The 16,841-nt window shown below is 35.9% G+C and overlaps 2 protein-coding genes across 2 annotated transcripts; both read right to left on the bottom strand.

Annotated features, from left to right (window-relative positions):
• Positions 1-998: 998 nt before the first annotated feature.
• LOC113098167 (leucine-rich repeat-containing protein 58-like) lies at positions 999-4,563 on the bottom strand. Its single transcript, XM_026263117.1, has 4 exons — positions 4,094-4,563; positions 3,072-3,200; positions 2,699-2,976; positions 999-1,663 (listed from the first exon to the last, which is right to left on the bottom strand). Exons 1-4 carry the CDS (start codon positions 4,546-4,548, stop codon positions 1,470-1,472), a joined length of 1,056 nt encoding a protein of 351 aa, XP_026118902.1. The 5' UTR covers positions 4,549-4,563; the 3' UTR covers positions 999-1,469.
• A 1,391-nt stretch (positions 4,564-5,954) lies between these two features.
• LOC113098164 (follistatin-related protein 1-like) lies at positions 5,955-16,595 on the bottom strand. The gene is made up of 11 exons (XM_026263116.1): positions 16,494-16,595; positions 16,319-16,375; positions 10,046-10,147; positions 9,410-9,539; positions 9,024-9,056; positions 8,576-8,706; positions 8,331-8,452; positions 6,647-6,759; positions 6,426-6,536; positions 6,201-6,301; positions 5,955-6,011 (listed from the first exon to the last, which is right to left on the bottom strand). The coding sequence occupies exons 1-11, from the start codon at positions 16,569-16,571 to the stop codon at positions 5,970-5,972; spliced, it is 1,020 nt and encodes a 339-aa protein (XP_026118901.1). The 5' UTR covers positions 16,572-16,595; the 3' UTR covers positions 5,955-5,969.
• Between the last annotated feature and the right edge of the window lie 246 nt (positions 16,596-16,841).

The following is a 16,841-nucleotide window of genomic DNA, read 5'->3' on the forward strand; positions in this document are numbered from 1 at the left end:
TTTATAATCTTCTGGAGTTATTACATTACGTTACATTAGCATTACACTTGGGTCTTGTGAAACACTGTAATTAGATTACATTTTCTCTCTTTTTTTCTAGTGTTTAACATTACCATCCACAAGGCTTTATTTATGATATATTTATTTCTGACAAGCTTGATGGACGTTACATTAGCATTACACTTGGGTCTTGTGAAACACTGTAATTAGATTACATTTTCTCTCTTTTTTTCTAGTGTTTAACATTACCATCCACAAGGCTTTATTTATGATATATTTATTTCTGACAAGCTTGATGGTTTAAGCTATGCTATCTGTCACCCAGTCTGGCCAAGCCAGTGCCCAAAACACCTTTTTTTAAAAAGCCAGTGACCTTTATTTTTACAGCAGAGTGGTTCTAGAAACGTACTCTTTTTCTTATTTCAGTTCTCTAAACCCGGGTTTGTGTTTTGAAATGTGTTGAGTCAGACCTGTAAAGCTGGGAGAAGTGCTGACTCATCCTACCTTTGAGATTCCTCTGTAAAACAAACTGTCCCATTATTCTAGAGAGAGAGATGACGAGTTTCCTCCTCATCTCAGCAGAGCTGTTGCAATCTGTGTCAGGTCACTGTAAGATCGTAAACCGTGATAAAAGACTTATATCTGCAGTAAGTGTGTTAGCTGATGAGAGAAGAGTGGATAGAAACTGGTCATAAATGCAGTTGTCAGATCTCGATGTGAACTCACTGACTCAAAACTCTCCAAGTCATACACATTATGCAATAATCATCACCGTATGATCAAATAGTCAGACTGACTCAAATAATAACTAGTGCTCTGAAGAAACACACAAACTACAGATAAGTTATCATCAAGGAATATAATATATGTTTTATTAGTCTACTATTAAGGCCATTATGAGCTCTTAGAGACAGAAAACCATTCAATACTGATCTGAAACCTGTTTGATGTAGCCAGACTTCTGAGAATAAGATAATAATAAAATAAAAAAACTTTCTATACATTTTCAAATTGTGTGATGTAGCCATCATAGTCCATAAGCTGACCTTTGGACAGAAAAGTTAGGGCAGATTAACAGTCGATACAAAGAAGAGGTCAAAGAGTAACTGTTCACGTATTGATCACATTTTCCAGAAGTGCAAAGTGGTCAGTGTGTTCTCTGATTGCATGTAGGATTGGTCTGTGTCATGCTGACCTACTCGAAATACTGTAGGCAAGATGCGAACGTTTTCAGATGCCTTGTGAGCAACATTAGTAGGAATAGTTTAAGTTTGACTTACAGTTTAAACCAGTATTAATCACATTAAAGAGCCATTGCTCTTATTTTGAGTGACTACTAAAGTGTTCTAAAACCCAACTCTTTTGAGTCTAAGTGTTTTTTAACATTTTATAGGCCTACGTAAAACATGAAGCATTAAGCATTAAATGGAAATCCTGGTGCAGGTAACTGTCTCTGTTGGAGGTTTGTCCTATCCCAGCAGTACCCGCTGGAGCCTGTCTGCAGGGACGCTGTTCTCCTCCTCTGACTCCGCGTCGCTCTGTGGGTTTGAGCTGCAGGGAGAGGAACACTGCGGCGAACAGAGGTAATGCATGAGCGGCAGGCGGTACTTCCCACAGAAATCCACAAACTTGATGTGCCTCACACAAGAGTCAAAGTAAACACCTAGAAGGCATGATGGGAGACATACAGAGCAATGTGAAGATTCAACATGTCAAAGACAACAATAAAAATCTGCACATTTGTCAATCTATTAAGTTTAGTTAAGAATCATCAACAGAATCAGTCAACAGCATTCAACCCTTTGCATGGAGTATGCATTGATTGACAGGTGATCTGGCCAATCAGAACGCTGAATCTGCGTTTTTTTGTCCAACAAACAAACCAGACAAGAGGAGTATATTAACGTTGGTAGACTTGAACTTGAAAAATTGCGCGTATAGATGTATTTCCACGGTTGAAACAGGATACCTTCTGATGTTCGTTCATGTTTATATTTTATAAAATAACTAGTAAAGAGGAAGAGATGATCAGTTCACATGCTGCTTGAACTGAGGCGCTACAGCGATCTGTCGCGACACGTCAAAGAGCCACATTATTTATTGTGAGAATTTCTTAACTGAGCCTTTTTTTGGCCTGCTCTGTCGTGTCTGTTGACGTGTTGTAAGTTTTCTCTTTGCTCTGCAAAGTATTTTTCACTGCGTGAGAACATGATGTGTGGAGTAAGAGCGCCATGGCTGGTCGGACATAGCAACGTTAACTAAAGGGGGCGGGTCTTTGTAAGGGGTCAATTGTGTCATAATATCAATTACCACAAAAATTCCCTCCTTTTTGTAAAAAAAAAAAAAATCTAAAACTTTGGAGTGAATGGGTTCAGTCTGTAAATATTGAAGTTCTCACTTTCAGCAATTAAGTCGCAAACATTTTTGAAAGTTTTCTGTTGGTGTGTCATACTAATCTTTTCTGTGTAAAGTTATATACATTTTCACAGCTTTTTATCACACGCACTGCAAGCACTTGCTCTATTTCCGCCAAAAAGACGAATGGATTTAACTGGTACTGAATCCAGAATATTACTTTTATTAATGCATGATGCCGTCTAAAGCAAGGTTATACTCACAGGATATAGATCATTTTTTACTGTTATCCTAAATATGTCTCTTTCACAGATTGCACAGCCTTGTAATTGTCCTCCCTTACCTGCACACTTTGGGTTGGGACATTCGCTGGCCAGGTTTAAATAACGGATCAGATTGGACGGTAGGTCACAAGAGCTGAACGGCAGGTTCTGGGACTTGATAATGCGTCCTGCCAGCTCCATCAGGGATGGAGGGTCGTAGGTCATATCCTTGATGAAGCGCACAACAAGAGGGTTTCCACGCAGACTGAGCTCCTGCAAATGGACGAGGCTGAGGATCTCACGAGGGAGGAAGGTCAGCAGGTTGTTGTGGAGACTGAGAGAGAGCAGGGAGTGTAGTCTGCAAGGACAGAAATCAGATGATGCCATTAAAAAAAATCACATAACCTCTCTTCTCTGACTTTACAACATACAGTAAGTAACAAAAGATCTCACTTGTTGAGCTGGGGCGGTATGCTTTGGATGCGATTGTCACATAGAACCAGGTATCTCAGACTGGTGAGGTCAGCCACCTCAGGTGGGATGGAGGAGATGAGGTTTCCTCCCAAATACAGCATCTCTAGACTGTAGCATCACATAACAGAGGTCAGAAGTTGAAGAATCATGACATTAAAATCAAAGTTTTGTAGCTTTTAGTGTGTGTTAGCTTTAAGGCTAATGCGCTAACATATTCCTACAAATGTACTACCTGTAAAATTGCACAAAATACTTGTTTCTCATCTCATCTAAAATAAAAAGCCTGAATGAGAATGTGCCTGTATTTAAATGTAAATATTAGTATGGGAAAAGCTAAAGCGGAATTACTGTAGTGTAGAGGTAAGCAAACAATGAGGATAAAAACACACCAAGAGCGGCATGGTCAGAGTTCATCTACTGTAAATACAGAATTTAGCAATGCAATGATGAAACAGGAAGATCTAATTTTAACTTTCTAGGTTTGAATGAAACGAGAGATCATTAACTTAATAGTAAACAGACTGTTGTGTCATGTTTAATTATTTGCCATAGAGTACTTAAGCAGTTCTCCCATTCTATTGGTTAGTCTTAAAAAACCAAAAGCCCCAACAGCCAGCCCCAGGCCATGGAATGCATTCAACTACTGTCTAGTTTTGTAACACTGTCCCAGGCCAGATGCAAATCTGTACAAGGATCTCAGCAGCCTTCAAGAGATACAGTACATAGCCTAAAGCAGTGTATCTATAACAGGGTTATTACAGTTAACTACAATAAAATGAATGTTAGCCAAAATAAAATAAAATATAAAACCAAACCATTTTATATTTTTAATATTTTTATTTTAGTGTTGGCAAAGCAACATTTCTCATTTTCATTTAGTCTGATTTAGTAAAAAAAGTAAAACTGAAAATAATAATAATTATATATATACATATATATAGTAGTTTGGGTCTTTGTATAAAGAGATGGGAAAATTTCTAGACAAAGAAACAAACTCATACCTGGTCAGTTTCTCTATTTCTGCAGGGATATTCTTCAGTCTGTTTCCTCCAAGTGACAGGGACTGTAGTGTGGTCATTTTGAGAAACTGCATGGGAATGTCCTCAAACCTGTTCCCACTCAGATTCAGAGTCGCTATCTGCATGCGTTCAAACTCTTTGGGGAACGAGAACTCGTTCAGAAGATTGTTCTTTGCTACAAACGTCTTCAGGTTTGTTAGGCGCATAATGTCATCTGGTATGACTGTGAGCGCATTATTACTGATGTCCAGATATTCCAGGTTGGACAAAAAACAAACTGAAGGTGGAAAAAACGAAAAACGATTGTAATTGAGATGCAACTGCTGGATTTGTTGCCTTTTACTGTCCGTGAGGTGATCCAAGCTCAAGTCGTCCAGATGCAGACGCGATAAATATAAAACAGAACCCTTTTCGTCCATGCTTGGGAAACGAGCCATAATTAGTAGGCTACAGCAAAGGATAACACTCTTTAATGGTGCAACAATCTAAAAAGTTACCACATCGGAATTCTTGTCTTAAACTATAATCCATACACATATTATATATAGATGAGCCCCTTTGACTAAAGCGGCTAACCTGCAGCTGTGAGAAGCGCGCTCCTGAGTCCTGAGCGAAGACTGGTTTTATCAGTAGTGGAGTGCGCGCACGTGTCACGCAGCACGCCTCCTGCAGTCAGTGGTTGGTCATCCAGGGGCCAAACATGAGGCTCGTGTTGTCACACGTACGATAATTATCGTATTTGTTACATTTAATTTTGATCTCTGTACGATGAGCGATCAATAGGCCTAATTCAAAATAATAATAATCCCATAATGTACAATAATTTCTGAATTTTGTGACACTTCAACACGTTTTCACACGTGTAGTAGGTGCATTTCAAATGAAAATCTGCTAGTTTTGTGAGCAATAAATGCATAAAAGCATAAATCCATTGGTAGATAGATCATACAAAAAGTGATTTGAGGTACAGTAGGGGTTACTCTTTTTATCCTCACGAGCCAGGGCTTAAATCATAACAGTTTGTGTAGTTATAAAACAACATGTAGCCTAGTCATATTTTATACTTAAAAAAAAAAAAAAAGTTAAAGTTGCAATTATCCAAGTCTAAATAATAATAACTTTTATTACACAATGATGACAATATATACTGTATGTTCAATCAGACATGCCCATTACTCGATTAAACTTGGCCCTTTCTTTTAAGATTATTGTTTTATTGATTGATTGCCAATCAAGGTTAATAAGCAACATAGATGATTTATAAATAGCTGTAGTAAAAAAAAAAAAAAAAAGCAGGTCATAATGAACAGATTAACCTGACTAGTTTTATTTGTAAATTCATTCTGATTTTATTAATGCAAACTCATCACGAAATAATTCGGGATTCCTGTTGACATTATCCAATCCACACTTTTAGAAAGGTGAAGTAAATTCTACATAAGTTACTCTATGTCATATTGCAATCATCAAATTGCTGTAAAATGTGTAATTATTTCACTATGCAAAATTCTTGTTGATGTTAATGGTCTGTATACAAAATAAATGTTAATATTTTCTGTTAACTTTATGGTAAAAATTAATACACTGCCTTACAAAAGCATTAAAATTACACTGAATGTATAAAAATACTATTACAAAAAGGTTTGCAGTAATTTACACTACAGGTACAAATCATACAGACTATTTTATTGTCCCATACAAAAAAAAAGTTCAAATTCCAGAAGAGAACACACCTTTGGATACATCAATAATTAATATAATAAACTAAACAAATTAAACTTTTTCTCTCTTTCCATTGAAACAAGTTCACTGAAGCTGGAATCTGAGCACATGTTCATCCCACCTCCTGAATTACGCCTCAAACCTCTTTAGTGGCCATTTTCATCTTCTCCATTGTTTCCTGTGGGGGGGAAACAGTTCAAAAGTCACACATTTTATCTGCTTTAGGTACATGAAGACCCAGCCAAACAAAACAGATGCCAGGAAGGAAAGTTTCGCATGGCATGATGAAAATGCACATCCCTTTACAGTTAAAGTAGTGGTCTTTAAGCAATACATGATGGTTTTGAACATTATACTCAGTCCCAACCTGATGCTCATTGAGTTCGGCCACTCGCCGAGTCCACTCCTCCTCCGACATCTCCTGATCATTTCCCTCCATTTCCTCCAGCGCAGGGAACTTATTTAAACCTGTAAAGAGAGAAGGGACAGAAAGTCAGACCACATTCCACAGAAGAAAAATCTAATTTAATTCAGATTTACTCCAAATCCCAACCCCAGAAAAACAGAAGCAATATCCCAGGTTTTAGCTCACCATCACAAATAACAGCAGTGCAGACCCAGTTCCCGCAGGCACAAACACAGCGGTTACATTCCATCTGAGTCTCAGCACCATCCTCGTACGTCTCGTCCTCCAAGGCACACTCTAAAAACATGCAACAGCACTCAATACATATATTTTGCAGACTATATGTTCATACACAGGTCTATAGATGTATTGTACTAGAAAGTGGAGCGAGTGGTTGTAGATCTTACTCCTCTCTGGAGGGTTGAATCCAGGCCTAAGGCAGTTCAAGAACTCATCAAAGCTCAGTTTCCAGTCTGCATTCTCATCAGACAGCTCAATGAGGGCATCCACACACAGACTCCTGCAGAACACATATTTGATTGCATTTTTCAGTGCAATGTTTTTCTTATATCATTCTGTTAACATGAAAATCATTTTCATGGATGCAATCATCCAAAATTGTTACTGGAATAACTAGTTACCATTTAAAATAAAAATGAAGTTTCGTGTAATAGCTCTCTGTGGTTCTTTTTCATGTTAAAGGACATTACAAAATGTACAATGAACACTTATGTTTGGTAAGTAAGATTTAAAATATTTTTGCATACAGTGATGGCAAAGCTGAATTCAGAGCAACCTTCAGTATCACATGATCCTAATATGCGAATTTGCTGCTTAAGGAATTATTTCTATACAAATTTTTATATATTTATGAATTTTGCTTAATCAATGTTTGAAGAAGAACTTCCATGTTAAAATGTGTTACAGATTGGACAGTAATGGACTATGTACTGAAATATTGTGTTAAACAGCCAAGCAATTCTGCATTTGTATTGCGACCTACAAGCTGTGTTACGTATAGCCTATACATTGGCCATCGAACACCCTCATCTGTAGATATCAGTATCAGCACTGACCTTCTGAAGAACTCGTATCTGACCGAAGACCACTAGAACAGTCACAGCGGTGAATCTCATGGGGTCTTTATCAGATTTACTAATTGATGGATTTTGTGCCCATTTTAATTGACCAAAATAAAATGCAACTTAAATGCTGAATGCACAAAGTAAAAACAAGCTGTATATGAAACCAATATCTTGTTTTGTCTTTGTGAGATTAAATTGTAAGCTACTGAAAGACTCGCTTTCTGCTGCGGTCAGAGGACAGTGAGGTCATAATCATCAAGTTTTATAGACTAGCCCAGAGATATATCGGTTATCAAAAAGATTTTAAAAATCTTCAGATAGGAATTATCAGAAGCGGCTGTAAAGAAGAACTGATAAAAGTATTGACACAGATAGTGAGGAGTATAAAGAAAGTGTTCAGGTTAATAAGCCTCACAAATGTGAAGTGCAGGTCAAATGATTTAAAATAAAATAAAAAACATGACTGTGAGTCATATAAGATGAAGATGAACCAACAAGGGCAAGAGGACATTATAAATTTGATACATTTGAGTATGCCTATTATGAACATTGTATTTGAATGAATGTTCGATTTTTTTATAGATGTATTACTATACTAATCTAAAATGAAGGTACACTTTTTCCAACATAAAAGCAATAAAAATAAAACGTTTTAGAAAAGTTGAATAATACTCACATCGGACTTAATGAAAAACCAAATACTACTCACTTTATTTTTGCTACCAAAATCAATAAGCATATTATAGTATGATTTCTTAAGCATTATGAAACAAAAATATAAAATATAAAAAATAAATGCAATTAAAAAAAAATTGAAGCAGAAAACGGGTATTTTAAATAGCAAAAATCTTTGACATTATTACTGTTTTTACTGCATTTATGATCAAATAAATGCAGCCTTAGTGAGCAGAAGAGGCTTTAAAAAATCTTACAGAGCCCAAATTCTTTAACTGGAGTGTACATTACTATTTTATTAAAAGAGACTTTGAATTGGTATGTGTGTGACCTGAGTAGGCGGTTGTTCTCCTCCTCAGCATAAGGAAACGTGACATTTATTGCAGTCTCATTATGTTGAATGAACTTCAAGAACTCTGTTGAATCCAGCTGAGCATCTCCGTTATCATAGTTCTGTTGAAACACAAACAGCATTAAATAAAAGTGTGAAACACACCAGCACTTCTGAAGACAAATGCATTGTGTTCAATGAATCAGTATGTTGATGCACACACACACACACACACACATACAAACCTGGAAGTATTTGAGGAGGACATCTGTGAAGTTGGATCCTTTAGAAAACCAGCCGTCAGGCTCCACCTCAGACTGCAGCCATTCAATCACATGACTTCTCAACTCATTGCGGTCCGTAAGGTAACAAACAACTAAATAATCAAACAAACCGGACAAATAGGCCCAACATGTTACAATTGCACTATACATCTGAAAACGAAGTAACTTTATGCCTTTTCAAAACATATTGACCACCATCTTTAGCCCAGTCAGACCCTATTTAAATAGATAATGATTAAAATGAAAATAGAATAATTTGTTTTTTTTTTATTACTTTATTCTATTAGTCATTTTAAGTCCTATATCACATATTTCATTCTGTCCAAACAAAACTGCTCTGTAAAAAAACTTGAGTATTGAATGTTATATGGTAGACCAACTATAAAAAGGCATATGTGTGTTTACTCACTTGGGCTGTTGGTGGCTTTTTCCATTTTCTTCTCTAAACGAGAAGAGACAGAAACCAGGTCAGTGAGGTTCATCAACAACTGAAAACAACAGGTGCTTTTTCTGCAAAGTTCTTAAAATATCTTGCATATTTATGCATTCAAATGTGGCCAATTGTAGTGACATTTCAGAGAGGAAATGGCTGCAATTATCTAGGGTACAATGACAATTTCCTGTTATAATCTGTGACAGTGGTTTGTGGTGAAGCAGCTACACGTACTGGTTATTGAAATGGAAAGGTCTGTTATATGTATTGTGGTATTCCATGACTGTAACTATGCTTTTTAGACTTTATCTATTAAAGAAAATGCTATAAACCTGTTAAATGGAGAGCACATACAAACTTACCTTCACAATGTCCATCATGGGCAACCTGAACTTTGAGTCCGGTGAGACAGGCATCACGATGCAGCTCACAGTGATTACGGTACGTCTTCCCATTACGGCCACAAACTGGATGCTTATGGGGTTTGCATTGCTGATAAAGACACACACTGAAATAAGTGTACATTTAAGATATCCATGTCATTTATTTGAGTTGTTATCAACTAGTGGATATTGAATAAAACAAATTGGGTCACAGGTCTGTTGTAACAGAGAACAAAATGTCAAAAAATGCAAATAATAATTTGATAATTAACAATGTGCATATTTGGATAGCAAATAAATAATCTTACAATATCTGATACAGTGTTTGTTGCAGGATGGTAAATTACAATTCTGCTCTTATTTATATACTTAAGTTTAACATACTGTAGAAATTAAGCTTAACTGTATCGCTTGCAATGAAAAACATATTCAGCTTTGTCTTTTGACAAAGAAGATCAATGGTAAAATGTATATGAGAGTTGCCTTTAGAGTTAACTTAGTTGGTAGTTGGTTTTGATTGATCATTGGGTTACTTTAGTAGGCTACTAGTCTTGTAAAGCAGATTTGGCAACCCTGGTGTGAAAGAGCATCATGTGTGGCTGAATAAAACCTCACCTCGATACACAGACAGCTGGGCTCTCCTTTCTCTGTCACAGCACATTCTCTCCCAGCTCCACAGAACACATTGGCACAAACTTTACTTTTACTCCTTACCTCCTGCACAAAACACGCAGAGAAGCAACAAAATGTAAGTAGGCCTACGATATTATATCACATCAAACAGCGCATGTAGGAGCTTTTCGATGCGACAGTGACATTTAGTGTTGTACTTTGGCTCCAGCTGATGGTGAAAAAGGGGAAACGTCTCAGAAATTATATAATTTATTATCATGACTTATAATTTAAGTACTTTTTATTACTTACTTTTAAAGGGATACGTCATGTAGTCCAATTACTAAACGCCTAAAAGTCTTTACTAATTCCATTTTTCGGTAATAACAAACCTGTATATTTTAGAAGTAACCACAAGATGGCAGGCTATACTTAATAAACAAAACCCGAAAACTTATCCACTAATAAATTACAATCAAGTTGCTGTTTTCTTTAATTATTTCTGTGGTAACAAATGATGCAATTACACAGACCCTAGCCATACAAAAGTGCACGTTATGTATTCTTATCCACTGTGTTTTTACCTACAGGACAGGATAACAAGGACTTGCTCATTCACTCTCTTCAGACATGTGCTGCTCTTTTGTTGTGGCGTCTGATTGGTGCAGACTGAAGCCTTGACACCGCTCCAGATGAGAGCCAGACCTGTTGACCTTTGCCATCTAAAAGTGAGAGTGAGTAACAAAGAGTCTAACCACCACGACAATACACCAGCACATGCTGTCACTCACTGAAAAACACACAAATAAAAGCAGCACCACACAACTGCAAGACAGATGGCACACACACACACACCCACACACACATATACAAACCAACTGCAACATCCTAATGTGCTCTGATCCTTCTTCAGGAAAAGCATGTGTACTAGTATACTAGTGAAAAGCAGACGTTTTTGAGCTAACTCGTTGCAGTCTTTCACCTATGGCAAAATTTTATTTTATTGTTTAATTTATTTTATTTTATTTAAAGTGCAACCAAAAATTAATTAAATTAAAATTGATTTAATTTTTTAAATTATTAAATTATATATTTTAGCCAAACAAAGCACAGTCTACATTACATATTTACTGTATTTTTAGTAAAAAAAAGGCTGTCAAGCTTTTTATTCTTTTTTTATTTGTTTCAATTAAAGTGCAACAAAAAAGAAAGGAAAATTGTATACATTTTATAATATAATATAATATAATATAATATAATATAAAATTAAAACTAATAATTCAAGAGATATTCCGTCTTTATTCTACTGTATATTCTGGCCTAGCAAAGCACATTGTACATGACATATATGCTGTATTTTTAGTGAAAGAGTGGCATTACCTCTCAAAACCCCCAGAGGAGGTCCTCACTAGTGCGAATGCTTACTTGCTGGCTCAGGACAGACTGATGTTCAGGAAGATGCAGTACATGTATAGTTGGATACACATTTACATACAAGCCTGGGGACATCTGTCCATCTCTACATGCCCTGTGACCCCTCAACTTTGACCTTTAACTTCTCACTGGGAAGACTCTGGGACACAATGAATGGTAACCCAAGAAAGTGAGGAAAAGGGATTATGTTTTAGGGATCATGTAGGGTGGAGCAGCACAATGTGAGCTGGCAGATGTTTCTCTCTCTCTCTCTCTTTCTCTCTCTAACAAGATGAATATTTTACATAGAATGTGCATTGGGTGCCAATAATATGAGAGAGAGAGAGAGAGAGAGAGAGAGAGAGAATAAATGTGTTTTCCAGTGATGACTCATATAGTGCCAAATATATGTACACCGAGAAAAACAAAAAACAGACCTGTCCATTTATTTTGATCTTTTAACAGACCACAAAACTTCTATTTTTTTAGTTGAAATTATATTTAAGTTTCTTGACCGGGGCTGATTTAAGATATTTCAACATCGCTGCATGGTTATTCTAAAATATGAAAAGTGGCATATTCAATTAATCTATTATTCTCATGTGAGCATCCTAAACAAACACAAGAACAATACCAGAATTATTAAGCAGCACAACTGTTTTCAGCATTGATATTGATAAGAAATGTTTCTTGAGCAGCAAATCAGCATATAAGATCATGTGACACTGAAGACTGGAGTAATGATGCTGAAAATTCAGCCTTGCATCATTGGAATAAATTACATTTTAATATATAGTCAAATTTGAAAAAAGCACAATTTGTCACAATTATTATTATTATGATTTTAATATAATTTATACCTACAGTATTTTAATCACCAGTTAACCTTGGTGAGCATAAGAAATGTCTTTTCCAAAACACTTACTATCTATAGTTTAGCATATTAATATTAAATAAAACATTAAAGAGCGATGCTGCCTAAAGTGCAGACACCGAAGACTCTGCCACTGATTCAACAGAACATTAACACCAATAAACTGAGATGAGCGGAAACCCCTTTCACACACATCACACAACTCCTAACAGGCTGTGTAAAGCACACACACACCGAGCACTGACCTAAAACCAGAGGGCAGACGGCACATTCCTCACATTCCCGAGTGTGTCAGCTGAGATCGTTTGATGGAGATCAGAGCAGACAGACACATTACTAGTGAACAGAAGTCTGTGTAGAATCACTGTACTGATCCTATCTTAAAAAAAACACTGACAGCATTGCCGGTTCTCATTCTGGTTTATGTTTTGGTGCAGACTCAGATACACCAGCCCTTCACTCATGTGGAGAAGCTGAACTGTGAGCACACGTTTGACATTCTTTAACACTTATGAGGGAACCACAATAAAACACTGCTCTAAAAAACAACAACGTTTAACTACTTTGATTCTGACATGCTAGAAGTATGCAACAATAACAACGTGTAAGAGAAGATATGGCACTTTGTTAATGATAGACATTTTTCAGATCTGTAATGTTCTGTGCCTCTGCAGAACTACACTAATATTTCATTGCAACATGCTTCAGTAGGTGCTAAAACACAGTGTGTGTGTTCACGTGTGTGTGTTGCAGTATTAGTCTGAAACATACTCAAATGTGTCAAAAACACAGCCAGCAATGAAAACAATGAAATTACTCCATTCCCAGTCCCAAAACACATTTTTGAGAATTACAATCCATATTTTCATCCTCTCAGACTTCCTTACTTATTGATTAATGCTACTCGATTTTAACTGAGGAGTGTAGTGCGCCATCTAGTAAACACGCAAGTCTGTGGTAAACGTGTGAAGAATTCTTGTGAAAAGTGAATGGACTCTTTGCACAGTTAATAATAACATTGAAAATCTAGAAGAGTTTTCTTTGTAATTTAATTAGTAAAATGTTTTATGTACATTTTTAATAGAGAAATATTTGACAGAAAGTGTTTCTAATAATATAACTGCTGAAGGAAGTTTTTCCTATTTTGTGAAGTCACAAAAACCCAAATGTGGATTATTTCTTCCTTTATTGGAGCAATTGGGAATGCAGAAATTATATTTGTTGTAGTTTTTTTTTTTTTTTTGACAACTATGACAGCTTCTGAGATGCTTGGAAATGTAAAAAGGGTCAATAGGTGGGCTTTATGTCTTGTCTTAATACATAGCATCTCACAAAGCCCATATGGCAACCGCATAACACTTTAACAACTGCCACACCCACTGGTTAACCCCTGCATGGAGGAATACTAATGATCTGATCAGCATCTTGTGATCTATCTATTGTTGCTGTGTTTTTGAGCAAAGCATTTCAATTCTTGCAGGGGGCCTAGGTCTCATACTTCTGTCTGCCTCATGTTTGTTCATGCACATGCACATGCAAAAATAAAAAATGCAAGAGTAAATGTGTTTTTGATGTTGGGAGAACTGGCAAATGTATAAGTATAAGCTGCAAAATGTCTGTTAATACAGGTTATGCTCAAGTAAAATAGGCCGATATTGATATCTTTTCCGATATTGATGCGACTGTCAGAAGTAGCCCAATTGATCTGAAATCACCTTACCTTCAATACGATGATATAAACATGCTCATCTCTAACTTTTCTTAAGCCTGCATAGTGGAAACAACCGATGAAAAATTTACAGAGATGGAAAAGTGGATTACAATATACAAAACATACACTACCGTAATGTTGAGAAGCAGATCAGCATATTAGAATGATTTCTAAAGGATCATGTGACATTTGAAGACTGGTGAATAATGATCAGCATCATGAATAATGATGCTGAAAATTCAGGTTTGCATCACAGGAATAAATTACATTTGAAAAGATATTCAAATAGAAAACAGTTATTTTAAATTGCAATAATATTTCACAAAATTATTATTTTTTTTCTGTATTTTTGATCAAATAGATAAAGCATTGATGAACATAAGAAACATTACAATTCTTACAAATCCATTGATTTTTGCATGCAAAAAAATTAAATAAAAAACTGCTAGCATGAAAAATGTATTTTGCGCACATGAAAATTTCACATAAGTATTAAGTAGCTTCACATGCTCAAGCTCATGAAATCTTTTGCTTATTTGCATGCAAAAGTCAGATTTTTTTTTTTTTTTTTTTGCAAAGTTCCGTTTTGGTTTGTCTCACTAATCTTTTCTGTGTAAAATTGTAAGACTGTTTCAGACATAGTCCAAGCACTTCCGACAACAGAAATAATGGATTTGGAAAGTCTGCTTTGAACCGTCCAGTGTAGACAGACAAAATCAGCTTTCCATTACATAAATAAATTCCATTTTAAAATATATTGAAATATTTAATTTTATTTAATTAAGATTTTATATTTTTATGTTTTACTTTTTTTCAGATTGTAATAATATTTTATAATGTTGTTGATTTTACTGTATTTTTGATCAAATAAATGCAGCCTTGTTGAGCATGAGAGATTTCTTTCAAAAAAAAAAAAATGTTTTAAAGCAGCAAACTTACATGATGTGTAGTTTATTCACATTAGTTTCTTAGACTTAGTTACCACATCCCTACATAAAAAAAGATCAATCTGTCTTGTAACTCTTTAACCATCTCATCGTCACGCAGATGACACATGTAAAGTCATCTCTAAATATATACCCTCCACACAACTACCTTTACTGAACACAGGAGCTTCATTGTGTGAGCCCTGTTGTTTGGTTTCTAATGAAAAGGCATGAGGTAGTTTATCATGGTGATGTGCAGATGTAAAAAGGCCTGCAGGCACACACATGAAAAGACCAGCACATCTGCCGTGTCTAACTATGTGTCAGCACCTGAACACCGCACAAGACAAGCAGAGTGATCACATGCCAGACTTCTGCACACACACACAACACAGAACGGCTGTGCTTGTGCATCTGTGTGAAGTGTTCAGAGTTAGTGTTAAAATGCTCTTATCCTGCCCGTATTTTAACATCTGCTGTTGTTTGACTTTCCATTACTTCACATACCAATTGCTTTGCTTTTACCTGCTAAAATAAACAGCAGCTGCTTATTCATCTGCTAAGCCAAGACAACCAGCTCACATCTGACACCTACAAATAAATGTGCTTTGGGGCTTCTGAGGTTACAGTGAGTTCAACCGGTAACACTTTAGTATAAGGACCAATTCTCACTGTTAATTATAGTTGCTTATTAGCATGCCTATTATTAACATTTTAGCTTATAAAGCACATAATGTGCATGACCATATTATACATTCCTAATCCCACTCAATACCTAAATTTAACAAGTACCTTACTAACTATTAATAAGCAAACAGTTAGGAGTTCATTGAGGGAAAGGTTGTAGTTAATGGTTTATTATCAGCAAGAATTGAACCTTAAAACCTGATGTTACCGTGAGAAAACAATCTATAGATAAATGGAAAAGGTGGTAATTGTCAGCCAGAACATTGTCCACACAGCACAAAATGCAATGCATAACTCAAAACATGGGTAAAATGTCTATTAAAAAATGTATATGAAATATCCTTCATATTAACGCAGTACACTTGGCCCTAATTACATAAATAGTAGTAACCCTTTAATAAAATCTAAATTAATGAGAAAAAAAAACTATTAACATTAAAGCATTAAAAATTATATATGATTCTTGAAATTAATTAAGTGTTTTAATATCAGACATGCCAAATAAATGAAATTCTCTGTCTTCATTCCTGGAATTATATGCAGTTATTCAGACTGACAATATGCAAAATTGAAAATAATGAGAAGTGCTCTGTTCAACTCCCCAAGACACCTTTCCCTCTGTTAGAGACCTTTATCCAAAGAACTCCAAAAGCTTTCTGTCTTACCTCTGCATAACAGCAGACAACAGAGAGGACAATGAATGGAGAGAGTGTCCTGATAATCTGCAGAAAGATATAAGTACAGAAGAAGATATATAAATGTGAAAACAATATAGAGTACAAAGATATCAGATGTATTAGTGCACATATAAGGTCTGTCTCATGAAGCATGAGGACTTACCATTATCAGGAAGTGATAGAAGAAAGGAGAGATGTGAGGATCTGCTGCACAGACAGAGAGAGAACTAAAGGACAACATTACAGAGTTCTGGAGAGATCCAGTGATCCACCCTCCCCCACACCCAACTCCCCAAACACACACACACACACACACACACATTCCATAGACTTGTATTGTTTTTATATAGACTACAGCAAGTTATAAATACTCACATTAAGCTACATGCACCCTAAACCCCCTAAACTCTATTTACTTTATTTTTATACTGTTTTTACAAATGATGAAGTCCCCAAAGGAGGTTGTAGGAGGTTTGTTAGATCTAGTTCCCTTCTGAGTATAAATTTGTCC

The sequence above is a fragment of the Carassius auratus genome, unplaced genomic scaffold, assembly GCF_003368295.1.
Source record: "Carassius auratus strain Wakin unplaced genomic scaffold, ASM336829v1 scaf_tig00216435, whole genome shotgun sequence".
NCBI classification, from domain to species: domain Eukaryota; kingdom Metazoa; phylum Chordata; class Actinopteri; order Cypriniformes; family Cyprinidae; genus Carassius; species Carassius auratus.